Raw genomic sequence first — 26,485 nt, 5'->3', positions numbered from 1 at the left:
AAAATGAATAAGCAGCAGCAAGCTACTCAGGTGGCTGAGATCTGAGGATCATGACTTGAAGCCAGCCTGGGCAGAAAAATCCTTGTGAAACTCTTATCTCCAATTAACCACTCAAAAATCAGAAATCTTTTTTTTTGGGGGGGGGGGGGAGCCGGTCATGGGGCCTGAACTCTGGGCCTGGGTGCTGTCCCTCAGCTCTTCAGCTCAAGGCTAGCGCTCTACCACTTAAGCCACAGTGCCACTTCCGGCTTTTTTTTTCTGCTTATGTGGTGCTGAGGAATCGAACCCAGGGCCTCATGCATGCAAGGCAAGCACTCTACCACTGAGCCACCTTCCCAGCCCAAAAATCAGAAATCTTATCTCCAATTAACCATTCAAAAATGAGTAGTGAAAAGTGGTAAAGAGCTAGCCTTAGCAAAAGAGCTCAGAGACATGGCTCAGATCCTGAGTTCAAGCCCCACAATGGCCAAAAACAAACAAACAAAAAAACAGCAATGTATTTCTAATAGATGTTTACAAAGAGATTGGGAAAGAAACATTCTCAGGTAAAGTTCTACTAGACAGAGGCTGATTTACATTCTTACAGAGTGAGAATACATAGTTCTCATATTACACTTTTAAAAAGAGGTACAACTTTTCTTCCAGTTGTATATAAAACAGTACATAAATATAGATTCAGTAAAGGGTATCATGGAATCATAACATGATCAGCTCTGCATTTTATAGTCATTCCTAAGACTTTCTTGAAAGGATGGATTATGGGAGCAAGGATATAACATTATCAAGTAGAAGATGCATAATATAAAGTAACATATACAGATGTGTCTATCTTTTGCCATAAAAAAACCTATTGGTAGCTCCAATTGCTACTGAAATTAGTTGTCATTAAGGAAAGGTTGAGTGCCATATGCCTATAGTTCCAATTACTCAGGAGGCTGAGGCAAGTAGACAGCCTGAGTCCCCAGGAGTTTGAGGCAGCTTGAGCAATACAGTAAGATCCAATTCTTAGGTACACAATAAAGTTGACCATGATTAATTCAGTTATGAAATTAAAGATAGTTTATTCTTTCTTTACGCTGTTCTGTATTGTCCAAATATTTATAATAAACTTTCTATAATGAAAATGTGATTTTAAGAAATAGATATTTCTGTGGGGGAAAATGAAGGGGTGACATTGTCCAAAAAAAAAAGAAATATACTCATTACCTGACTAATGAAAAAATTATACTTTATTTTTATTTATTATTTTGGTCAGTTATGGGGCTTGAATTCAAAGGGCCTGGGCACTCACTGTCCCTGGGAGCTCTTTTGCTCAAGGCTAGTGCACTACCACTTTAAGCCACAGCGCCATTTCCGGTTTTCTGGTGGTTAATTGGAGATAAATCTCATGGACTTTCCTGTCTGGGCTGCTTTAAACTGTGATCCTCTCATTTCAGGCACCTGCGTAGCTAGGATTACAGGCATGGGCCACAGGTACTCAGCGAAAATTATATTTTAGAAATAGGTGCTTCTGTAAATCTTTGTTGGAATTGAAAGAACATTTGAAAATTCCATGAGATCACAAAAGCTGCCTGACTTTTCTTTCATGTAAATACAATAATATTTCAATGGGACTAAATATTTAAAGCAAAATCTGTGTGTTTTCTGAGTACAAACAGCTTGAATTCAGGACCCTGTGCTTTGGCTTCACTTTTTCACTCATGGCTGGTACTCTACCATTTAAGTCATACCTCCAGTCCAGTTTTGTTTTTGTTTTAATTTACTGCTTAATTGGAGGTAGGAGTCTAGGATTTTTCTGCCCAGCCTGCCTTTAAACAATGATCCTCAGTTCTAAGTAGCTAGGATTATAGGCATGAGCCACTGATACCCCATTTTATATACTTTCTTTATAGAGGGTCAAGCTTATCTAAACATTTGAGGGGTATATTTCCTTCTAGGAACTTGACCAAAATGCCACTGAAAAAGTGCAGGCAATGTTTATGGCTATTGATGAGCTCCTGTATGAGAAGAAGTCGAGTTTGCATACCGTGAGCCTACAGGAAGAATGCCAACAGTGGACTTCTAGCTTTCCTCACCTCAGGTACTCAAGCCCAACCTGTATTTGTGGCGAAGACTAAAATTTCAAAAGTGTGTCTGAAACTTTTAGGAACATGTTTCCTAATGGGCATGTCTTTAGTGAATGTAAATATGATATGTGATGTAAAGTCTTAGTTGAGAAAAAACTCTTAATTGGTGCAAGTTTCTTCATTAAGTAAAGTAGCTGAGATATGAGTATAAGGGATGTGTGAAGATCCCATGTTTGTATAAGATGATCAGAATATGTATTTCTTTACACAGATACACTTTATTGCTGCAAGTCAGTTCTCAAGTGTTCTTGAAAGCAGACATGTGGCAATTCAGGAGCTTCTCTGAGAAATCTCAATTGTACCATTTAATATACAGACTTTCATAAGGTTCCTTGTTTCTAAGAAAATCATTCAGCCGGGCGCTGGTGGCTCACACCTGTAATCCTAGCTACTCAGAAGGCTGAGATCTGAGGATCATGGTTCAAAGCCAGCCCGGGAAGGAAAGTCCATGAGACTCTCATCTCAAATTAACCACCAGAAAACTGGAAGTGCTGCTGTGGCTCAAGGGGTAGAACGCTCACCTTGAGCTGAAGAGCTGAGGGACAGCACCCTACTAGCCCCACTACCCCAAAAAAAAAAAAAAAATCACTCATAGCTTTCATTACTTTGGCTGTACATTCATTCATTTTGGCTGATTTAATTCAGATTAAAATAGTAGAATGAAAGATATAGAGAATGAAAGATAAGGGCTGGGAAGGTGACTCAGTGGTAGAGCGCTTGCCTTGCATGCCTGAGGCCCTGGGTGTTTGATTCCTTAGCACCACATAAGCAAAAAGAAAAAAAAAAGCTGGAAGTGGCGCTGTGGCTCAGGTGGTAGAGCTCTAGCCTTGAGCTGAAGAGCTGAGGCCAAGGCCCAGAGTTTAGGCCCCACGACCGGACCCCCAAAAAAAAAAAAAAAAAGATACAAATGTTTGGTCAGCTTCCTTGTCTTATTTTTTTATTTTTCTTTGAACTTTTTTTAACCCCTGAGGTTTATCTTTTCCATTATATCACAGAAAGACATACCTGTAGTAAAGACACACATTTTCTCCCAGGATTCCTTTTTAGTTAGCACTAGTCTAAGTATATATGGGATTTCTGTGTTAGTACATTTATTTCAAATATGCCTAGATGTTTTAATGTGACTAAGCATAATTGTGTGTGTTTCTTCATTTTGAAGGATTCTGGGTAGGCAAATAATCACTCCAAGTGAAGGGTATGGATTGTATCCTAGATCTCCTTCCACTGTTTCAGCTTTACATGAAGCAGCCTTGTCTCAAGAAAGAGATTCTGCTTTGTAAGTATTCTATTATACACTTCTATATCCTAGCATGCCAACTGCATTAAAAGAATGATATTTCTTTTTATTTATAGATATTAGGTGAACACAGAAGATTCTGTAAGATTGGTCATAATCTTTGTTTATATCAAAATTTTGTCATATATGTTTGTTTATTTATTGTCGATTGTGGGGCTTGAACTCTGGGCTTGGGCGCTGTCCCTCAGCTCTTCAGCTCAAGGCGAGCACTCTACCACTTGAGCTACAGCGCCACTTCCAGTTTTCTGGTGGCTTATTGGAGATAGGAGTCTCATGGACTTTCCTGCCCAGGCTGGCTTTGAACCACGATCAGATCTCAGTCTCCTGAGTAGCTAGAATTACAGGCGTGAGCCACCAGCACCCGGCCATATATGTATATTTATAATGTACATATACATATTTAAAATATACATATAATATACATATACATTTATAATAATCAGATTTGAACTAAAGGTCTCAGGCTTACTAGGCAGCTGCTTCTACCTTTCAGGAAGGGCTTTACAGACCCTTGATCCTCCCATCTGCAACAAATAAACCACCACACTTGGTTTATTTTTTGAAATGATGTCTTGCTTTTTCCCAGGCTGACCTAGAATCTTGATTTTCCAGATCTCTGCCTCCCATATAGTGGCATAATAGATTGTGCCACCATATCTGACCCTGTTATGTAATTTTTTTCTTACTCAAAAAGTTAAAACAGGTGTTGGGAAGGTGGCTCAGTGGTAGAGTGCTTGTCTTGCATGCATGAGGCTCTGGGTTCAATTCCTCAGCACCACATAAGCAGAAAAAGAAGGAAGTGGTGCTGTAGCTCAAGTAGTAGCACTAGCCTTGAGCTGAATTACTGAGGGACAGCACCCAGGCCCAGAGTTCAAGCCCCACAACCAACAATAACAACCAAAAAAAAAAAATTTAAACAACTTGGGACATGGAGAGTGAGACTATTACATTTAGAAGTCCCAGGAAGAAAGTTAAGCAGTCCCTATCTTGGCCAACAAGCTGGGTGGCTCAAATCTATATTTAAAGCAACACAATAAGTAAATGTAAGAATTTTTTTTTTAAGTAGTACTGTATAGACAGTAGAATCTAGGTCCCAGGCCTGTCCCAGACAAAAATTTGAGAACTTATCCAAAACATAAAAAAGATGGGCTGGGAAGGTGGCTCCAGTGGTAGAGCGCTTGCCTTGCATGCCTGAGGCCCTGGGTTCAATTCCTCAGCACCACATAAGCAAAAAGAAAAAAGCCGCAAGTGGCGCTGTGGCTCAAGTGGTAGAGTGCTAGCCTTGAGCTGAAGAGCTTAGGGACAGCGCCCAGGCCCAGAGTTCAGGCCCCACGACCGCCCCCCCCCCCCAAAAAAAAAAAAACATAAAAAAGAACTGGGGACATGGCTCACATGGTAGTTAGTATGTTAACCCAGCAAATACAAGACCAGAGTTAAAACCCCACAATGCCTAAAAAATTAATAGGAATAACACAGAAAAGCTTTTAAGTAGTAAGAAGACCTGAGTTCAATGCAGAGTACCACCAAAAAGAAAAGAAAAATAGCAGAGGCAAGAATACTGCAGTTTCAGGTCAGTCCTGGCAAGTGTGAAGCGCTACATACAAACAAGCAACCCTTAAAGCAAAAGAAGTAGCCAGGGGCTGGGAAGTTGGCTCAGTGGTAGAGCGCTTGCCATGCGTGCCTGAGGCCCTGGATTCGATTCCTCAGCACCACATAAGAAAAAAGCCGGAAGTGGCGCTGTGGCTCAAGTGGTAGAGCGCTAGTCTTGAGCTGAAGAGCTGAGGGACAGCACCCAAGCCCAGAGTTCAGGCCCCACGACCGGACCCAAAAAAAAAAAAAAAAAAGAAGTAGTCAGTCACTGGTGGCTCATGCCTGTAATCCTAGCTACACAAGAGGCTGAAATCTGAGGATAGAAACTCAAAGCCAGCCCAGACAGGAAAGTTCATGAGACCCTTACCTCCAATTAACCACTCTGGGCCTGAGCGCTGTCCCTCAGCTCTTCAGCTCAGGGCTAGTGCTCTACCACTTGAGCTACAGTGCCACTTCCGGTTTTCTGGTGGTTTATTAGATAAGTCTCATGGATTTTTCTGCCTGGGCTAGCTTTGAATGGTGATCCTCAGATCTCAGCCTCCTAAGTGGCTAGGATTACAGGTGTGAGCCACTGGTGCCTGGCTCCATGAGAATCAGATTTAAAGATTTTTAGAAACAGGAAATGGTGGTATAGCTCAAGTAATAAAGTACCACCCTTCAGCAGAAAAGTCAAGGAAGAGTATGAGGCCCAGGAAAAAAAAAGGGGGAGGGTGGTTGGGGCAAAAGGTCTGCTTTAAAAACTTTAAGAAACAGTAAATGCCAGCTGGGAGCTAGGATGACAGCTCACGCTACTCAGGAGACTGAGATCTGAGGATCGTGGTTCAAAGCCAGCCTGGGCAGGAAAGTCCATGGGACTCCTATCTCCAATAAACCACCAGAAAACTGGAAGTGGCGCTGTAGCTCAAGTGGTAGAGCACTAGCCTTGAGCTAAAGAGCTGAGGGACAGTGCTCAGGCCCAGAGTTCAAGCCCCACGACCGACAAAAAAAAAAAGAAAAAGAAAGAAACAGTAATGCCAGCTGGTTGAGACATGGTTGTCCAGATTATTTCTTTCTCTCCCCCTTCTTTCCTCTTCTGCTATTCTCAGCTCTTGGTCCATTTTTTCAGTGGCTTCTCAACCACATTAACCTTCTACTACCTATTAACCTACTACCTACTACCTACTCCCTTATAGCCAACAGGTCCCTTTTTGAACAGTCCTTTTTACAGTCCTACATAATCCTTTTGCTCATCTTTTTTACTATATCTGTCAACAAGGTAGCTGGGAAATGTAGTTCTTTGAGGATGTATTGCCTGCCTGAATTAAATCACAATAATTACTAGGAAAAGGGAAAAATGGATTGAGGTGCATCGTGCATTCTCCAAGATGTTTATAGTTTTTATGAAACTCCCGTACAAATTTTGTGATCTTTCTATACTTAACACTTTATTAGGAACATCTTCTATTTTTCTTCAATAGTGACTCAATACCATTTATAAATGCATTATTACTTGAGCAACTGTCCTCATATCTTTCACATGTGGGCTAGTTTTGGTTTTTGACAATTATAAACAATTCTTTGATGAGATGCTTTTGTGTGGGATGGAGGATGGTTATTGGAAGTTGAAGGCAGGACCTTGAGTATGCTAAGCACACTCTCCACCATTATAATCCTTACTCCTCTATAGTTCTTATAGCTAAATCTTAAAAAAGGTCACTACAAATGAAATCATTGAATCAAAGGGTATGTTTATTTTCTATTTATTTTGGGGAGCAGTATTGGGAATTGGAATCAAGACCTCAAACTTGCTAGACAGGTGCTCTACCACTGGGGTATATCTATCTCTCTGGCCTTTTTTCATTGGTTATTTTTGAGGTAGGGTCTTGATTTTTTGCCTGGGTGGCCTAGGGTACAGTCCTCCCATTTATACTTCCCTATGTCATTAGGGGGTGATAGGTATTCACCACTGTACCCAGTCATTAGTTGAGATGGAGGCTTACAAACCTCTTTTTCTGGCTACCTTTGAAGTAATTAGGATTATAAGCTTAAGCCACTATCCTCAGCAAGGGTATATTTATTTTGAGACTTCAAATACATATTCCAAAATGTCTTCTAAAAGATTTCTGTGTCAACCTTGTTCAAAAGTGCAAAACATAAATTTGTTATAACTAATATTTGGTTAAATTGAGAGACACTTTAAAAAATTGTACTTCAGCCTAGATGTGGTGGCATATGCCTATAATCTCAAAATGCTTGGGAGGTGGAAGTTGGAGGATCCTGGTCTGAGGCCAGCTGGGCAAAGTGTGAGATCTTATCTGTAAAACAAACCAAAATGGACCATGGGTATGACTCACATGATAGAACACTTGCCTAAATAAGCCTGAGTTTCTAAATTCAATCCCCAGTGCTGGGGGGAAAAAAAAAAAGTATTGCCCACATTTGATTGCTTCAAAGCAAACCTGAATGATCTGAAATGAATGAGTCATAACATTTGCTGAATATCTAGGTATGAAGAGAAATTTAAATATTAATTATACTCATGCATCTTAAGGAACATGGATTTTTGAGCAATATAGAGTTACTGAAATAGGTACAAACCTGTGGAGGTATCTTTAAAAGAGAAGGTATCTTAAACACATTCATTTTTGTTAACTGTTTTTAATAGCTATCATGGTTTGCATCCCAAAAAGATAGTGATATTAAATAGTATCCAGTGCTCCCAAGAACAACAGGTCTGTGGCTGATATGTAATTTAACTGTTCTGAGAAAGAAAATAGGTTATTAAAACATAGAATACATAGAATATGGGGTTAGAGCTCAATGGTAGAGCATTTACCTAGCATATGTGATGGTGGGCTTTTATTCTCAGTACTAAATAATGACTTGAAAATAGTCCAGGAAGGGGCTGGGAAGGTGGCTCCGTGGTAGAGCACTTGCCTTGCATGCCAGAGGCCCTGGGTTCAATTCCTCAGCACCACATAAGCAAAAAGAAAAAAGCCGGAAGTGACTCTGTGGCTCAAGTGGTAGAGCGCTAACCTTGAGCTGAAGAGCTGAGGCCCAGAGTTCAGGCCCCACGACTGGACCCAAAAAAAAAAAAGAAAAGAAAAGAAAATAGTCCAGGAAGATTTGTCAGGGCAAGGAGATGAGAGTTGTGCCAAAAGTCATATGACTTGCAATGAGAACTGTTTATATTGCACACAATATTTGCTCTTTTTCTCCCTCCCAGATTTGGTATAAGGGGAAAGAAGGTACATCTTTCATCTTCTTATGCTCATAAAGCACATTCTATTGCCAAATCCCCTGGTTTGTGTGATATGGAAAGAGAAGAGGAAGACTGTATAATCTCAGAAGGAATCATCGAGGAATACCTAGCTTTTGACCACACAGATTCGTAAGTGTTGTTTTAAACTTTTTATTCTGCTCCTATTTTGTGTTTCTGTTTTTTCTTAAACTATGCTATAGCCCAATCTATGCCTGTTACTCATTTTCAATTAGCTAGTATATCCAGAGTTTCTGTCCTTGGTTACTCTTTCCTTTACACACAGCTTCCTGAAATATCAGAGATTTTTAAGTGACTTAATTTTTTTCCTCTATGTAATTTCATTTTACCTTTTTGCAAATTATCCCCAGTGGAAAATGAAACTCCAAGGGAGTTGAAGAGGTATAATAAACATTGCTTGTATAAATCCTATTTGAAAGGGGACTGTGTCTATAGTTTGTATAAAACCTCATGCTTGGCACAGACTTTACAATCAACAATGCTGGTTTATGTCTCTTTTGACTTTCCTTCTTTATAGGATAGGTGAAAATTTCAGTGTCTAAATGATTTGTCTGGAGTGGAGCTAAAATTAAAATCATCTACATCCAGTGCTGTCTTCCCTATTTCATGCTCTTTCTCTAACTCTGAAACTATTCCTTTTCAGCCTTCAAAAGTTCCAAAATAAGTAATCATGGCAGCATAATCTGAAAATGAGGATTTTTGTTATGTGATTAGGTCGTTAGTATGGTGTCACATGAGTCTGGCTTCTCCATGTCCTATTTCCCACTGCCATGTTCACATACTCACATGGTCTTAGAGCCAGCAAAACAAAGACAGATTTCTATATGTAGTTAACTAGTTACCAAAGAAACCTCATACATACCACCCTAGAGCCAACAAACATAGGCAGATTACTATATGTATCAGCACTGAGCTTACTCAATGTTACAGAAACCCAAGTATAGCTTCATATGATTTCTAGAGACTTCTCCCTTCCCTCTCACTTCTAGCCTGTATCAACTTATTTCTGTCTTCTTTTTCTCAAATGAAAGCAGAGTTTCTATGCATTTTTTTTTTTTTTTGCAGAAGGGAAGGGTGAGAAAGAGAATATAGCTAGACATCCATGGCTCATGCCTATAACATAGCTACTCAGGAGGCTAAGATCTGAGGATCTCAGCCTGGACAGGAGACTCCCTGAGACTCTTATCTCCAGTTAACCATGAAAAGCCAGAAGTGAAATGGCGGCTTCAAGTTGGAGAACTCCAGCCTTAGTGAAGTAGCTAAGAGACAGTGCTTAAGCCCAGAGTTCAAGCCCAGTACCAGCGTGCGCACGCACACGCGCGCACACACATACACACACAAAGTGGTGCAAGGATATAGTCTTCTCTGTTGTCTTCTTTAGTTCACAAGCAGCTTCATATATGGGCTGTGTATGCTGGGCAAAGAGCAGGGTTGGGATAAAGGGCACCAGCCACCTTCAGAAAAAAAAGTGGTGGACACTAAGTGAAGAATAATCATAAGTCTTTCCCCCTTGTTCTGTTCCAGGGAAGAGGAATTTCATGGAAACAAATCAGAAGCAGCTATAGACAAGCAGAAATTAGGGTACCCTCCCATTGCTCCATTTTACTGCATGAAAGAAGATGTTCTTGCTTATGTTTTTGACAATGTGTGGAGCAAGGTTATAGAATGTATGGAGCAATTGACACGTAGTCACTGGGAAGGATTTGCTTCTGGTAAGGATTTTTGTGGGCTGGGAAGTTGGCTCAGTGGTAGAGCGCTTGCCTTGCATGCCTGAGGCCCTGGGTTTGATTCCTCAGCACCACATAAGCAAAAAGAAAAAAGCCGGAAGTGGTGCTGTGGCTCAAGTGGTAGAGCGCTAGCCTTGAGCTGAAGAGCTGAGGGACAGCGCTCAGGCCCAGAGTTCAGGCCCCACAACCGGACCAAAAAAAAAAAAGGATTTTTGTAAAAGAAGAGTTATGATTTCCAAACCCAAATCAGTCTACTGGGTTACATGCTTTATTAGTCCAAAAACTGGGTATGAGGGGAAAAAAAAGTGCTTTTCCTTTTCTCACATAACACAGCTCCAACCAGATATGGAGGGGTTTCTCAACATATACACGCGTGCATGCGTGTGCATGCGAGCGCGCACACACACATATTCTCCAGCCAACTGAATGTTCCATGCTTTAATTCAGTTCTCCACAATGTCTACCTGGAGAAAGTATCAGGTCCCAACATTTAAGGGATCTGTCCCATAAGCCTGCCCCATTGCAAATGACATTCACAAGCCTCTGGCTATGACCTGTGCTTCTGGCTCACCAGCTATAAACTTGCTAAGACAGTTCACAGAACTCAGGGAAATACTTTAGGTTTACAGGATTATTACAAAGAATATTATAAAGCATATAGATGAGTAGCCAGATGAAGAGATGCACAGGGCAAAGTATAAAGAAGGGATGTTGAGCTCCCATACCCACATGGGACACATCACTTCAGGTACTTAACCATGTTCAGCAGTCTGGGAACTTTCATAGCCAGTCCTTCTGTTTTTTTTTTTTTTTTTTTAGTGACAGCTTCATTACTTAGGCTAATTGATTAAATAATTGTTTCTTGGTGGCCAACTTAGCCTTAAGCCCCTCTCCCTTACTTAGTGTTCAAGGGAGTGGGGGTGGGACTGTAAGTTCCAAACCTTATCACACAGTTGGGTTTCCCTGAGAGTTAAACCCCTACCCCCGTAATTCTGAAATTATTCAGGACTCCTCAACCTTCAGTCATCTTATTAGCATATGAAAAGATATTTAATATTTTGGACGTTACAAAGGTTTGCCAGAGACCAAATGATGACAGTTATATCACAAAGTGGGTCTGATTCATGTTTGTATTTCATACAGAAACTAATAGGCATTTAGTAAATATTTGAGAATGGGTACATTAATAACAAAGCTGTCTATGCTGATAGGCAGCATGTAATACTTTCTCCTTCGATATGATTTTAAAAAAAACCATTCAAGTGACATATACTTACCTCTTCAAACTGCTTTACTGAAGAGTAATTGATATATGCCCTGTCTATTTAAAGTGTACAATTTGATAAGTTCTATATCTATGCATGAAACCATCACCAGTCAATACAGTGAATATATCCATCACCTTCAAAAAGTTCATGCCCTTTCTGATCCCTTCTTTCTGCTTTAATCTGTCTCCCCATCCCAAAAGATCATATGCTTAGTGAAAAATGCCAGAGTACATGCCACTTGATTCCATTCACATAAATCTCATTTTCTCCTAGGTTTGGAGGTTAGTACCCTTAAACCATGGCTGGTTTATGAGGTTTTTCTCAGCTTGTAGGTAGCCATCTTTTCCCTGAGCAAGGGGCGGGGGGGGTGGGGGGGTCTTTTTTGTTCTTGGTGTCCTTACTCAGTATGATTTTGAGATTCATCCATTTCATTGCTAAGTACCATTTCATCATACCACAGTTTATTCATCTGTTGATGGACATTTGGGTTGCTTTGAACTCTAGGCTAGTCCATATAATGTTATGAACACTGGCAGATACTGGGAACACATGTTTCTTTTAGGTAAATTCCTAGCAGAAGATTGTCTGGGTAATGTGTTATAAAGTATTTATATTTTTTTATATTACTGAACAAATCATCAGAAACTTAATGGCTTTAAATAACAAACATTTATAATGTCACACAATTATGAGTGAGAAGTCCTGAAACAACTTAGTCACTTGGTAGGGTTTCACAGGACTGTGATGAAAGTATTGGCCCAGGGGTTCTTATGTGGAGGCTCAGCTGGGAAATGGTCAATGTCTCCTTTTGTGTGCTCTTAGGAGCATAAGGTTTCTTGTGGTTCTTGTGGCATTCCTAGCAGCTTCAGTCATGAAGCCAGCAAAGTCAGTGAATTGAAAATGAAATTAAGGGCTGGGAATGTGACTTAGTGGTAGAGTGCTTGCCTAGCATGCATGAAGCCCTGAGTTTGATTCCTCAGTACCACATAAACAGAAAAAGCTGAAAGTGGTGCTGTGGCTCAAGTGGTAAAGTGCTAGCCTTGAGCCAAAGAAGCCCAGGGACAGTGCCCAGGACTGGCCAAAAAAAAAAAGTAAGAAAGAACTTCATTTACACCAAGAAGAATAAGACTTAGGAATACATTTAAGGAAGCGCAAGAGTTGAACACTGAAAACTACAAAATACTATAGAAAGATATTAGAGAAGACCTAAAGAAATTTAAAGGCATGCTATATAAGACTTAAGATGGCATTACTTCACAAGTAGATCTGCAGGTTCAGTATAATATCTATCAAATTCCAATTTCCTGGAATGCATGGTAGTGTTTTCCTTTTAGACAAGTTCCTGGGTTCAATGTCCAATACCACAAAAAATGTGAAACAAAACTACTCAACTGTATTTTTTGCAGAAATGGGCAAAACTAATCCTGAAATTTACCTAAATACAAGAAACCTGAATACCCAAAACAGTAATAAAAAAATGACCAGAGGACTCATATACCCTGATGCAAAAACTTAACAAAGCTACAGTAATTAAAACATGGAACTAGTATGAAGACATATAGATTAATGGAATAAAATTCAAGTCTAAAAATCCACACATCTATAGCCAATTGATTTTCATCAAGGTGTCAAGATCATTCAATGGGTGACTAGTCTTTTCAACAGTAAATGGTGCTAGAACAAGAGTGCATACAAGAATGAAGCTGGACCTTGACCTCAAACCATATAAAAACATCAACTCAGATGTGGACTGCAGACCTAAATTTAAGAGCTCAAATTACAAAAAAAAAAAAAAAAAAAGAAATCTTAGAAGAAAACAGGAATGAATTTTCATAACGTTGGATATAACATCAAGAGAATGAGTAGCAAAAGAATAAAATAAGTTGAATTTCATCAAAATTTAAAACTTTGTACATTGTTGGATGCTATACTCAGGAGGCTGAGATCTGAGGATGGAGGTTTAAAGCCAGTTGGGGCAGGAAAGTCCATGAGACTCATATCCAGTTAGCCACCAAAAAGTCAAAAGTGAAGTTGTGGCCCAAGTGATAGAGAGATAGCCTTGAACACAAAAGCTCAGGGACAGCACCCAGGCCCTGAGTTCAAGCCCCAGGACTGGCACCCAAAAAACAAGATACCACTTCATGCTCACCAGGTTATATATATTTTTAATAAATTCTGTTTTTATTTACATTAATTATACAGGGCAGGAAAGGGATTCCATTTCCACATGTTTACAATGTAATCCAACTAATCTCACCCTCTCTATCACCTTCCCTCCCACCCCTTCTCAAAATAATCTCAACAGTTTCACTAATGATTCCGTTTTTGGTTGCCAGTCCTGGGATGCTGTTCTGAGCTTATTTTTTCTTTTTTTTTGGGGGGGGGGGGGTCCAGTCATGGCGCCTGAACTCTGGGCCTGGGCGCTGTCCCTCAGCTCTTCAGCTCAAGGCTAGCGCTCTACCACTTGAGCCACAGTGCCACTTCCGGCTTTTTTCTTTTTGCTTATGTGGTGCTGGGGAATCGAACCCAGGGCCTCAGGCATGCAAGGCAAGCACTCTACCACTGAGCCACCTTCCCAGTCCGAGCTTATTTTTTCTTGCCCAAGTCTAGTGCTCCACCACTTGAGCCACTTTTAACTCTACCAGTGTGCTCCAATTTGGCTTTCTGGTAGTTAACTGGAGATAGAGTCTCATGTCCTTTCCTTCCTGGGCTGGCTTTAAAACCATGATCCTCAGATGGATAGCTAGGATTACTGTTGTGAGCTACCAGCGCCCAGCTGGTTTTTTTATTTAAGGGGGAAATAGGTATTGGTGAGAACATACAGAAACTAAAGCCCTCAAACAGTAATGGTAGGAATGCAACCCCAATATAGTCATCATATAGTATGGCACCTCCTTAAAATGTTAAAGCTGGGCGCCTGTGGCTCACACCTATAATCCTAGCTACTCAGGAGGCTGAGATCTGAGGATTGCGGTTCAAAGCCAGCCTGGGCAGGAAATCCCATGAGACTCTCATCTCCAGTGAACCACCAGAAAACAAGTGCTCAAGTGGTAGAGCATTCGCCTTGAGCTGAAGAGCTCAGGGACAGTGCCCAGGCTCTGAGTTCAAGCCCCATGACCAACAGCAACAAAAAAGGTAACATAAAATTACCATATGACCCAGAAAGTCCACTCGTTAGGTATAGTACCAAGAGAATTGAAAACATGCATACAAAAACTATGCATAAATGTTCATAGCGTAGTTTTCATAATAGCCCCAGTGGAAACTCAAAATTCAGAATAGCCATGCATTATGGAATGAATAGTGTCCCTCTAAAATTCATATTTTGAAGCCCTAACCTTTACTGTGTCTTTATTTTGTGAAAGGGAATTTAGGGATTTCACCATGGTTGAGGGCCAAAGGGTGGGGCCTTAAATCCATAAGGCTGGTGTTCTTATCAATGGAGGAAGACACACCAGAGCTATCTCTTTCCACACATGCACAGAGAAGAGGTCATATGAGGACACAGCAAGAAGGTGGCCACCCACAGCCAGGAACAGAGGCCTTACCAGAGACCAGCCCTGATGGCATCTTGATCTTGGGCTCCAGAACTGTAAGAAAATAAATGTCTTTTGTGTAATCCACTCCATCTGGTATTTTGTTAAAACAAATCCCTAGACTAAAACACCAAGCAATGGAATATCAGCCAACCATAAAAAGGAATTAAGTATTGACAAAATGGATGAAACTTGAAAACATTATATAAAAGGAGCCAACACAAAAGGCCATATCTTATATGATTTCACTCAGATGAGCCAGAGTAGGAACCACAGAGGAAAACAGGTTAGTGGTTGTCAGGGGATAGAGGAAGAAGGGAATTAGGGGGTAGTTTCCTTTTGGAGTGATGGAAATTTTCTGAAATTAGTGGTGATGTTTACACTACATTGTTAATAAACTTTTTTAAAGGAAAAAAACCCCACTTAATTGTATGCTTTAAAATAGACAAAATGATAAATCTCACCTCATTAAAAAGAAAAAAAACATTCTGCATGAAGAATGTCTTAACACTCCTTATAAATGGATCTGCTGGTAATTGTTTCTTTTCTAGATGTTTTGTTTTTGCAATTTTGTTAATTCCATATCAACAGCTTATGTATGTCCTAGTACTTGTCTAGAAGTTGTCTAGTTTCACTTGCATTATTTCTACATTTTTAAATTTAAAGTATAATTTTATGTAATTTACATAGTTTAAGTGTCCAGTTTACATTTTCTATTTTTTCTCCCTCATTTCTTCTGATCTTTTTATTTGGGTTCTCTTATTTCTAGTAACCTTATGCTAGTTTTATCATGCAGTTATATTATGTGCTTGTTATTGTTTTGTGCTTAACTGTTTAACTCATATTTTCAAGTACTTTTTTTCTTTTTAAGACAGGGTCTCCCTGTATAGTTCAGGCTTTTCCTTGAACGTGCAGTCCTCCTGCTTCAGCTTCCCTAGTTGTTGGGATCATAAGGCAATACCACCCTGTCTGGTACTGTGTGTGTGTGTGTGTGAAGGCAATACCACCCTGTCTGGTGCTGTGTGTGTGTGTGTGTGTGAAGGCAATACCACCCTGTCTGGTGCTGTGTGTGTGTGTGTGTGTTTTAGTTTTTGGTGGTACTGGGTTTTGAACTTAGGGCCTTGCACTTGAGGGCCTTGCACTTGCTAGGCTGGCACTCTCCCACTTGAACCATGACCCATTTTGCTTTCATTATTTTTTAAATAAGGTATTTAAAAAAAAAGGCTAGCCTGGATCTTGATTCTCCCCCTTTTATACTTCCCATCTACCCGGAACAATAGGTACATGCCATTGGTTGGGATGGAGAGACGGAGGTCTCAACATTTTAAGTGTTGTATAACTGTGTGTGGCTTGTGGCCACCACATAGGACAGCACAGATGTTAAACATGTTGCTGTGAATCAGAAGATATTTAGGGATAACGGACTCTGTTCCTTTTTTCAGATGATGAGAGTAATGCTGCAGTTACGAGACCGGATTCAGAAAGTCCTCATGAGCTAAATGAACCACATCCTTTGGTGTTGCCTCGAGTGCCACAGTCTAAGATGTTGTCCGTCACCTCAAGCCCGGTAAGCCTCAGAGATGTCTCAGATGGCCTAGCACTGTTCGTACCAAAGGAACGAGAGTTTGCTCAGGTTATTTAACTGTTTTATTTATGACAGGACAGTTGAAGGTTTATTGCTGATCAGTTTCAGCTGAAAAAAAGGCAAATTCAGATTGATAAGCTTAAGACAGTTCTTTTGAAAAGGCATGTGTGTTTAAGTTGTGCAATCTAGAAATAACTGTGTGGTTAGTCTACAGACATCTTTATGAAGAAAAGAGGGACTCTTTCAGATTTTCTGTGGCCTTAACATTTTTATTTAAGTCTGTTGATTATTTAAATATTTAAATCTGTTAACCTTTTGGCTTTTGGATATTTAGTACATAGGTATAAAAGGAAAGCTAAAGGGAAGAGAAAAATCAAGTACGTTTCTAAATGAAGACTAATAAGCTGATGTATTCAGCTTCAATCACTGAAGATTTATGTGGTTGCAATTCCTACATGACAGTTTCCTAGCATTACTTAGGGTAAAAGATTAAAACAAAAAAGCCATGGTCATCAAACCTGAGTTTACTACCAGAATGAGTCATAAGTGCTGTTAGTATAGTGGCTAGGTATTATATAGCTGGATTTAGTCCAAAGGGGTGAATATTGTTCTAGATAATAGTTCATTTAGAAATAAAACCAGCAGACTCACAGCTAAACATATGGGAAAATAAGCCAGGTAGATGAATGTTTCTTTGTGACCTAGCACTTTAAACTAATCTGGTTATGGTTTAGGTGGCCTTAGTTTTGAACAGTTAACTAGATTGGAAAATACATTTGGTACAGAGAAGATGGCCAAAGGTCACTGAACTGACTAGAGAGAAAATACAAGCAGGGCTCTAAGCTAGCACTGCCAGTCCAAGTAACATTAAAACAGGAAAAATAAACTCTTGAAAATAGTCTTCAAAGCTGGGTGGTGGCTCACTCCTATAATCCTAACTACTCAGAAGGCTGAGATCTGAAGATTGTAGTTTGAAGCCAGCGTAGGCAAGAAAATCCATGAGAGCTGAGGGCTGGTGGCTCACACGTACAATCCTAGCTACTCAGTAGGCTGAGATCTGAGGATCGCAGTTCATAACCAGTCCAGGCAGGAAAGTCTGTGAGACTCTCATCTCCAATTAACACCAGAAAACCGGAAGTGGTGCTGTTGGCTCAAGTGGTAGAGGCCTAGCCTTGAGCTGAAGAGATCAGGAACAGTGCTCAGGCCCAGAGTTCAAGCTCCATAACTGACCCCAAAAAAATAAAATAAAATAATAATAAAAGGGCTGGGAAGGTGGCTCAGTGGTAAGAGCGCTTGCCTTGCATGCCTGAGGCCCTGGGTTTGATTCCTCAGCACCATATAAGCAAAAAGAAAAAAGCCGGAGGTGATGCTGTGGCTCAAGTGGTAGAGCGCTAGCCTTGAGCTGAAGAGCTAAGGGACAGCACCCAGGCCCAGAGTTCAGGCCCCACGACCGGACCCCCCCCCCAAAAAAAAAATAGTAATAATAAAAGGCTATGAGACTCTTATCTCCAATTAAGCACCAAAAAAACTGGATATAGAGCTGTGGCTCAATTGATAGACTGCTAGCCTTGAGCACCAAAGCTCAGGGACAGCTCCCAGGCCCTGAGTTCAGCCCCAGGACCAGCACCCAAAAATAAAAAATAATAGGTTATCAAGCAAGCAAGGTTATATGTACCAACAGTCCCAGCTATTCACGATCACTTGAGCCTATGAGTTTGAGACTAGCTTGGGAAATATAGCAAGCCTCCCCTACCAAACAAAGAAAAAAATACAAAACAAGAACTGGCAGTTCCAGCAGTAGTGAAAGAGAAGGGATAAATTTTTCTCAGAACTCAGGGTTATGTGATGGTAAGAGATCAAGAGTTTACCTGTATTCATATTATTTTTCCCTATTCCATTTGTAGAGTTTTCTATTTAGGTTTTCTCTTCTATTGTAAGTAACAGTAGTCCTTTTTCCCCTTTGAGAGTGTCTTTCATGTAGGTTGACTGAATCTGCTATCAGTTAGAAACAGAGAGGAAAGAAAAGGATCAGGCCTACAGTGAACCTTGGGTCCTCAGTAAGAGCTACTGGCCAACAGTTATAAAAGTAAAGGCATGGAGGAAGAATGTACAGATGACCTAATAGAAACATTAACTTTGGCCAAGTTAGAATCAACCTTTACCAACTAATAATGAGTAACATCTTCTTTTGGCATGTAGATGAATTTCTGTCAAGCAAGTGTTCATCAGTCAAATATGAATGGTCTCTTGGTTCATGGGATGCCTCTACAGCCAAGAAACCTCTCCCTAATGGACAAGCTCCTGTAAGAAGTATAAAATATAAGCAAACTCTAAAGCTTAAGTAGATCATTGAGAAATAAAGGGAAAACAAAATCTGTCAAACACTGTGCCTTTTTGAGTACCTCAGCAATCACAGAGAAACCTGGGGAGTAAAACATCCAAGGGGCATGGTCACCCACACACATACAGAGGGAGCTGGTAACTGGGAGAGAAGACATATACGTAAAATGAGACCTAACCATGACTGAGGGATAAATGAGTGCAAGCAGACTGAGTGCAGCTCCACAGGAAGAAGCATTTTTGTTGGATAAGGAGAAAAGAGCAACAGGCCATTCTAAGTGGGAATAATAGTGTAGGAAAACTTAGAAATAAGAAAATGAAAATCAGAAAGAGCTGACTATTTTTGCTATAATCGGACAGGAGGAGAAATACTAGACCTTTAATGCTTCTCATCAAAGATCATAGACAATCTGTGTGCACACACTGCATGCTGGTACTCAGGCTTAAACCCAGGGCCTCTACCTCACACTCGGCCTTTTCTGCTTATTGCTGCTGCTCTACCACTTGAGTTACTTCTGTTTTTTGTTGATTTCTTGGAGATGAGTCTTTTGAATTTGTCTGCCAGGGCTGGTTTCAAACCTCATTCCTCAGCCTCCTGCATAGGTACAGTGAGCCACTGATGCCCTGCTCTGGATGGTTTTGAATACAAGTTCTGTTGTTTTATCAGGTCTGGGGTTTGAAATCAGGGTCTTGTGCTTCTTAGTTAGAGAGGGGTCCCACCACTTGACCCATCATCCCTAAAGAAAGATTTGTTGTTGCTGTTTTCCTATTTGGCAATACTTGGGAGTGAACAACAACAACAAAAATCTCATGTGTAAATGCTTTACCCCACTGAGCTATAATCTAGTCCCTTGAATGCCATGGTTTTGTGAGAATCCATGCTGTTGCACATGCTGAGTTAGTATTCTACTCAGAAGGTATCACAGTTTCTCTACTCTCCTGTTAACACTTGGGGTTTTCCTAGGTTAGAACTATTATGTATAAAAGCACTACAAATATTCTTGGGTATGCTTTTTTGTGGACTTATTGTCACATGTCTCTTGGGTCAATACCTACACGTGAAAGGATATGTTTTCAATTCCATAAACTGTCATAAAATTTCTCAAAATATTCTACTTTATACTCTAATCAGCAATGTTAGTTCCCAAAAGGAAGGGGTCCATATAGGAGTTGGAACATGAATTGTAAAGGTCTGCACTCCTGTGCTAGCACAGGATAAGAAAGAAGTGAACTGGGGCTGAGGCATAGCTGAGTGGTACAACACACACCTGGCAGGTACAAGGTTTTGGCTCCCTCCCATCTACTACAAGACGTTTACAAGACTTTTTATGAGGTGTTTACTATTTTAGGAAATATTATGCAAGAAATGAAATGCTATAGAAAGGAATCAAAGCTCTGAGATTTCAAGTGGAAGGGATTTGTTTTGAGGGGGGAAAATAAGTTTCTTTTGCGCTGTTTGCCAGTAGTAGGTCTTGAATTCAAGGCCTTGTGCTCTCATTTGGCTTTTTTTTTCCCCACTCAAGGCTGGTACTCTATTACTTGAGCCACACCTCCACTTGAGGGGTCTTAAGTTTACAATGATGGGTTCATTTCAAGGGAAACATAGAAGAGATTAGATTTGCAGGTTGTTCTAAAAGCCATCTGGTTAGAGATGACTGAACCTAGAATTAGAACAAAACAGACCAACACAGAGCAGCTAAAGTCCAAACACTGTAGAATGCAGGAGAATGTGTTAGATACAAAAAAACAAACAAAAAAACCCATGCAAACCATCAAACAGAAATCTGGGTAAAGTGACTGGTTAGAAGCAGGAAGACCACGAAAGAGCTCTTGAAATTCTCAAGGGGTATTCTCCCCAAATTAAGAGGTATTTCATACTAGATGTCAATCAAGTGGCTTCAAAGGTCAAGAAGCTTGCTGAAAACCAAGTGGCAAAACTTGGCTGCTTTATTCTTCCAATTTCCCATTTCACTGCACAGATACTGTCTCCTAATAATCTTACAATAGCCAAACCTCCTCTTATCTGCTTTAAAAGCTTAATAACCACCAATCAAAAAAAAAAAAAAAAGCCCTAAGAAAAAACTCAAACCTGATTTAGAGTTTAAGTTACTAAAGTTTTTAGGCATGGTGTTTTATCAAATTACTTAGAGTTGTTTTTCTCAGTAGTTTATGCAAATAGGAATCTATTGTGGGCTTAATCCTTTGCCTATTCCTAGCCTTCTAAAGATGTGAACCCCCATACCCCACTCCTGTAGGTTCCAATTAGCTGAGCATTGTTTGTGTGTGTGCATGTGTGCATGCACACATGTGTTAATACCAGGCTAAGGTACCAAACTCAGGGACCTGAACTCTCACTAGACTTTCTCACTCATGTCTGGTGCTAGATGGGAGTCTCAAGGGCTTTTATATCTGGGATGGCTTCAAACCAAGCTCCTCTGATCTCAACCTCCAGTGTAGCTAGGATTATAGGTGTGAACCACTGGCTTTAGCCCAGCTGGAGCCACACTGGTGATTACAATACCTGCCTTTTAGTTCTTTCTAAAGTCATTCCCTTGGCTCAGAAATAATGCCTCCAATCTAGTAAGCAGGTACATGAAAAGTAGCAAACTTGTGGGAAGCACTGTGTGGTAGGTGTCTTCACTGATAGACAAGTGACTATACTGGCAGGTGAGTAATAGACTTGCTTTCTAAATCCCTGGTAATTATAACTGAAAGTATATTTTCCGCTTTTACTGACAGATTCTCACTAAGTATAGCACTCATCTATAATCCCAGAACTCAGGAAACTGAGACTGAAGGATTACAAATCTGAGGCCACTCTGGGCTACAAGCAACACCTAGCTTTAAAATCAAAACACATTCCCCTAGATACCCTTCCAGAAACTACCAGAAGTTACCAAAAGGTTTCTATTTTTGCTCCTGTCTTTCCTAAATACTTAGAATAAAGGCTTTTTACCCTGTGAATATTATTCCTACATAGTGACCTTTGTTTCATTGTGAGTTTCTGATTTGGCCACTAGTGATCTTGATGACAAGCTACTTATGAGGCCCGGGTCCAGTACCATCCTTTCAACTCGAAATTGGCCAAATCGAGCTTCGGACCTTAGTACATCATCTCTGTTATATACAGTGCAGTCCGCCAGGAGACGTAACCCCCCACCACGTACCCTTCACCCAATCAACACGAGCCATTCACGCACTGGAACACCAAGACCTGTGGAAGAAATCCTCAGAGGATCCCAAGTGTAGGTTTCAAAAGCAGAATTTTTGGAAACTGGTAAAACTGGGAATATTATATAATGAACATAAACATGACTTAAATATAAGACTTAAGCCTAGAAACTAATTCTTAGGATGGGTTGCCCATCTGTTTAAATCTAACAATAAAAATCTATCAAATAAGTTTAAATGCTAAATACTGGATCTGTTGATTTAGCTAAAGATTTCTATCTTTTTGTTGTTGTTTTTGGGTCCAGTCGTGGGGCCTGAACTCTGGGCCTGAGCGCTGTCCCTCAGCTCTTCAGCTCAAGGCTAGCGCTCTACCACCTGAGCCACAGCACCACTTTGGCTTTTTTTTTCTCTTTGCTTATGTGGTGCTGAGGAATCGAACTCAGGGCCTCATGCATGCAAGGCAAGCACTCTACCACTGAGCCACCTTCCCAGCCCCAAGATTTCTATCTTTGAAATTTAAAATCTTTTTATTTAATAATATGGCAGCATTTATGATTTCTAATCAGTCTGCTTCTGTTGTTACAACTTTCATTCTTTTCTAACTTGCCGTTTGCTGGTGGGATCCGCAGACCAGTGGCAGTCGACTCACTCTCCTCTCCCTCACCAATACCCTTGGGTCGAAATAACCTGCTACCACCTATTGGCACAGCTGAAGTGGACCATCTGCATACCATGGGGCCACCAAGGCAAATGGTATGTCTCCCTGATACTGCCTTTCTATATGCTTACTGTAACACCTCCTATCAGGAATTCTGCCCCATTTGCACTCTGGTCTTAATCAAAAGTACAAGGAGTTCTAATTGATGGACAACACATAGCACTCCAACCAGGGTTGATGTTGTACACTTGTAGGTCCCACTACAAATTTTAACTTTCTGTAACTTGTCTCTTGCAGAAGTCTCATGGCGATTCTAGTCGAGCTCGAAGTGCAGTGAATGAGCCCAAATACCAGCAGCCAAAGGAAAGGCTCCTGTTACCTGACTTCTTCTCCAGGCCCAACACAACTCAGTCATTTTTGGTAGTGACATAATTCCTATTTGTTCTTGATGGCTGGGGAAGGAGTATGGGGAAAGAACTCGTGTGGTAGGCTTAAGATTTTATCTAGTGGCTTAATTTACTCCAACAATAAAAGTTGAGGATAGAATAAATTTAAAAAATAGCATTCTGCGCATATTTAGTTGAAATTCTGGTTCCTTCCCCAAATTCTTCTCAGTGACATGCCTTATCTATAAACATTTTAAACAATTTCAATATTCTGAGCACAAGCAAAAATGCTAAACCCTAATGCTTATTAGGTGCCTGGTGGAATTACAACAAAAATGGGTCACACAGAGGACAGTGCATTCGTGAGCTTTTCCCACTATGTTTTAACAACCCACACTACCATCTATTTACAGTCTACTTTTAAAGCAGGTAAAATTAATCTTACTAAATTACTTTGAAGCATTTCATCAAAGTAGTAGAAAAAAACTTAATTGGGAGACTGGATGCCATGGGATAACCTTTCCCATTTGTAGGTCAGGAGTGCAAGCCCACCTCATCTGCTGAGATAAAAGAGCTTGGAAAGCCGGGTGCCAGTGGCTCACACCTGTAATCCTAGCTACTCTAGAGGCTGAGATCTGAGAATTGTGGTTCAAAGCCAGCCTGGGCAGGAAAGTCCATGAGACTCTTTTCTCCAATAAACCACTAGAAGCGGCACTGTGGCTCAAGTGGTAGAGCACTAGCCTTGAGCTGAAGAGCTAAGGGACAGCACCCAGGTCCAGAGTTCAAGCCCCATAACCGAAAAAAAAATTTTTTTTAAAATGTGCTACTGTTCTTTGGTGCTTTCATCTAAACTAGGGATAAGTAAACTACAATTCATGAGCTGTTTTCATAGAGTTTATTGGAATAGAACCACCAAGCTCAAGTGTCCTTGGCTGTTTTCACATAACAACTAGGCTGAGCTGTTGTAACAACTGCCATTGCCCACAAAGCCTAAGATAGAAACTACCAGGTCCTTTACAAAAAAAAAAAAAAAAATAGCTTGCTGAACTCCAATCTATACAATATGGGGAACTTCACTGGAAAAAATTCCTTATGTCTTCCTATTCTGTCCAGTGCTCTCAACAGGGAATCTTACTCAAGTAACCCCAGCAGGGTGATATATAATAGTCATTAGTCATAATTTTACATTGTACACTCGTTGGGATAGCTTTGAAAAGTTCTTTTTTGTTTTTTGTTGGTCATGGGGCTTGAACTCGGTCTGGGTGCTGTCCCTCAGCTCTTCAGCTCAAGGTGCACACTCTACCACTTGATGAGCCACAGCAGCACTTCTGGTTTTCTATTGGTTTATTGGAGATAAGAGTCTCACGGACTTTCCTGCCAGGGATGGCTTTGAACCTCGATTCTCAGATCTTAGCCTCCTGAGTAGCCATCAGGCCTGGCTTGAAATGTTTTTGAATTTCATAAGGCTAAAAAAGCAGATGTGAGGCTAAATTTCAATATGATAGTCATAGTTTGACTTTTACTGAAAGAATAGGTTTGGTTTCAAATAAGGAGAAAGCAGATAAGATTCTCTTGGCCCTGCATAGTAGCACATGCCTACAACCCCAGAACTCGGGAGGCCAAGGCAGGAGAAGCATGGGTTCTAGAGCAGGCTGGGCTACCAAGCAAGGCTAACAGAACAACTCTCCTGGAAGCTAACTGCAATGTTATACCATATGGATCATGAAATAATCATATATGCTAATATTTCTTAAAGTTATATTAATAAAACTGTAAAACAAATGAGTTGGTAGGTACCTGGCTTCAGATTTTCTACTCACAGTGCCTTTAGCCAACTTCAGGTTGGTGGATGCTTTTTGCATTTTTTTAATTTGAAGGGTTCCCTTATAAACCGGGCAAATTGTCTTTTGGGAGAAGTTAAATTTCAAAATATGTCTCATCTTTTTTTTAGCCAGATACACAGGATCGTCTTTGTACAGCTGAGTACTCTCATCACACCCGACCTGGCAGGAGATCTGCAGGTACAGATCTAGAGCCACAGCTCTGACCTTACTATGCTGTGACCCAATCCCTCCCTTATATTCCTTTGCTCTAGACTTTCTTCTGTTTATAGTTTCCTCCTATCTGTAAATCACCTCAACTTCATTCTGAAGGATAGTTATACTAGAGTTAAATTGCTAAAGCCAGAGTTCCACATTTCTGCTGGTTTTTTTTTTTTTCCTGCACCATGTAAATGAATCACTCCTCTGATAAACTTTGATTTTTTTAATTTAAAAATTTGAACCAAATAATCATCTTTATAGTATTTAGAATATCCCCCTCAAGAACACAAATGGGTTTTATGGTGTCAATGAAATTTATATTCCTATGGATTAAACTGCTTTGATCAGTTTAATACTAGAAGGAGAAAAGAATTCCCACTATCTTTTTTTTTTTTTGCTGATCCTGGGGCTTGAACTCAGGGCCTGGGCACTTCCCTGAGCCATTGTGCTCAAGGCTAGCAATCTATACCACTTCCAACTTTTTCTGAGTAGTTTATTGGAGATGAGTCTCATGGACTTTCCTACCCAGGTTGGCTTTGAACCATGATCCTCAGATCTCAGCCTCTTGAGTAGCTGGGATTATAGGTGTGAGCCACTGGTGCCCAGCTTCCTACTATCATTTTATGCTAATTAAAAAACTGTGTTGAGAGTTGGGGAGGTGGGGAGGGAAGGGATGGTAGGGGGAAAACAAATGAGGGGGTAACAATGCTCAATAGGAAATGTACTCATTATCTTACTCATGTAACCATAACTCCTCTGTACAGTATCTTTACAATAAAAAATAATGTATTTAAAAAAAAAAAAAAACTGGGCTGAGGGGCTGGGAATGTGGCCTAGTGCTAGGGTGCTTGCCTAGCATGCATGAAGCCCCAGGTTTGATTCCTCAGTACCACATACACAGAAAAAGCCAGAAGTATAAGGTTACAGGATGGCCAATTGTAACACGAGATGTGCAAGACACTATGTTGAAAATGAACTTTACAACTGTGGGGGTGGGGGGAGTTGGGGAGGAAAGGGATGGTAGGAAAAAAACAAAGGAGGGAGGGTAACAATGCTTGATAGGAAATGGATTCATTATCTTGCTCATGTAACTGTAACCCCTCTGTATAGTATCTTTACAATTAAAAAATACATAATAATAAAAAGCCAGAAGGGATGCTGTGGCTCAAGTGGTAGAGCTCTAGCCTTGAGCTGAAGAGCTCAGGGACAGCGCCCAGGCCCAGAGTTCAAGCCTTATGACAGACCAAAAAAAAAAAAAAGGGCTGACAGCATGGTCAAAGCCATAAAGCACCTGCCTAGCAAGCTGGAAGCCTTTGGTGTACATTCTAGTAGCCACCCCCAAAAAATTTTTAAACATCAGAATAGGGAAAGTCTTAAATGTTTTTCTTTTATTTTTAGTTTTTTAAGTTATATTCTGTAACTTAGTAAGTTTAGCACATTTGGTCAGGTCTAACTACTGGCACTTAGGTGGTGGGGCAGATACCTGAGTCCTTTTTATTT

General features: G+C 40.4%; 1 protein-coding gene across 10 annotated transcripts in view; it reads left to right on the top strand.

Moving 5' to 3' along the window:
- Positions 1-26,485, top strand: part of Fam149b1 (family with sequence similarity 149 member B1) — a 33,903-nt gene that overhangs the window by 6,627 nt on the left and 791 nt on the right. For 4 of the 10 annotated variants that reach the window (XM_042690211.1, XM_042690208.1, XM_042690217.1 and 1 more), the window contains 9 exons: positions 1,938-2,080; positions 3,286-3,402; positions 8,219-8,383; positions 9,797-9,984; positions 16,246-16,370; positions 18,588-18,691; positions 21,749-21,973; positions 22,529-22,652; positions 22,855-22,977. In XM_042690211.1, the coding sequence (XP_042546145.1) occupies positions 1,938-2,080; positions 3,286-3,402; positions 8,219-8,383; positions 9,797-9,984; positions 16,246-16,370; positions 18,588-18,691; positions 21,749-21,973; positions 22,529-22,652; positions 22,855-22,977 (1,314 nt within the window). Of the gene's footprint in view, positions 1-1,937; positions 2,081-3,285; positions 3,403-8,218; positions 8,384-9,796; positions 9,985-16,245; positions 16,371-18,587; positions 18,692-21,748; positions 21,974-22,528; positions 22,653-22,854; positions 22,978-24,894; positions 24,965-26,485 lie in introns of all 10 variants that reach the window. The other 6 variants (XM_042690216.1, XM_042690218.1, XM_042690209.1 and 3 more) reach the window with 5 other exon arrangements.

This window comes from Dipodomys spectabilis, unplaced genomic scaffold (assembly GCF_019054845.1).
Source record: "Dipodomys spectabilis isolate Male_0828 unplaced genomic scaffold, ASM1905484v1 ptg000136l, whole genome shotgun sequence".
NCBI lineage: Eukaryota > Metazoa > Chordata > Mammalia > Rodentia > Heteromyidae > Dipodomys > Dipodomys spectabilis.
Note: the sequence above shows the minus strand (reverse complement) of the source record. Positions and strands in the feature narration are given on the sequence as shown.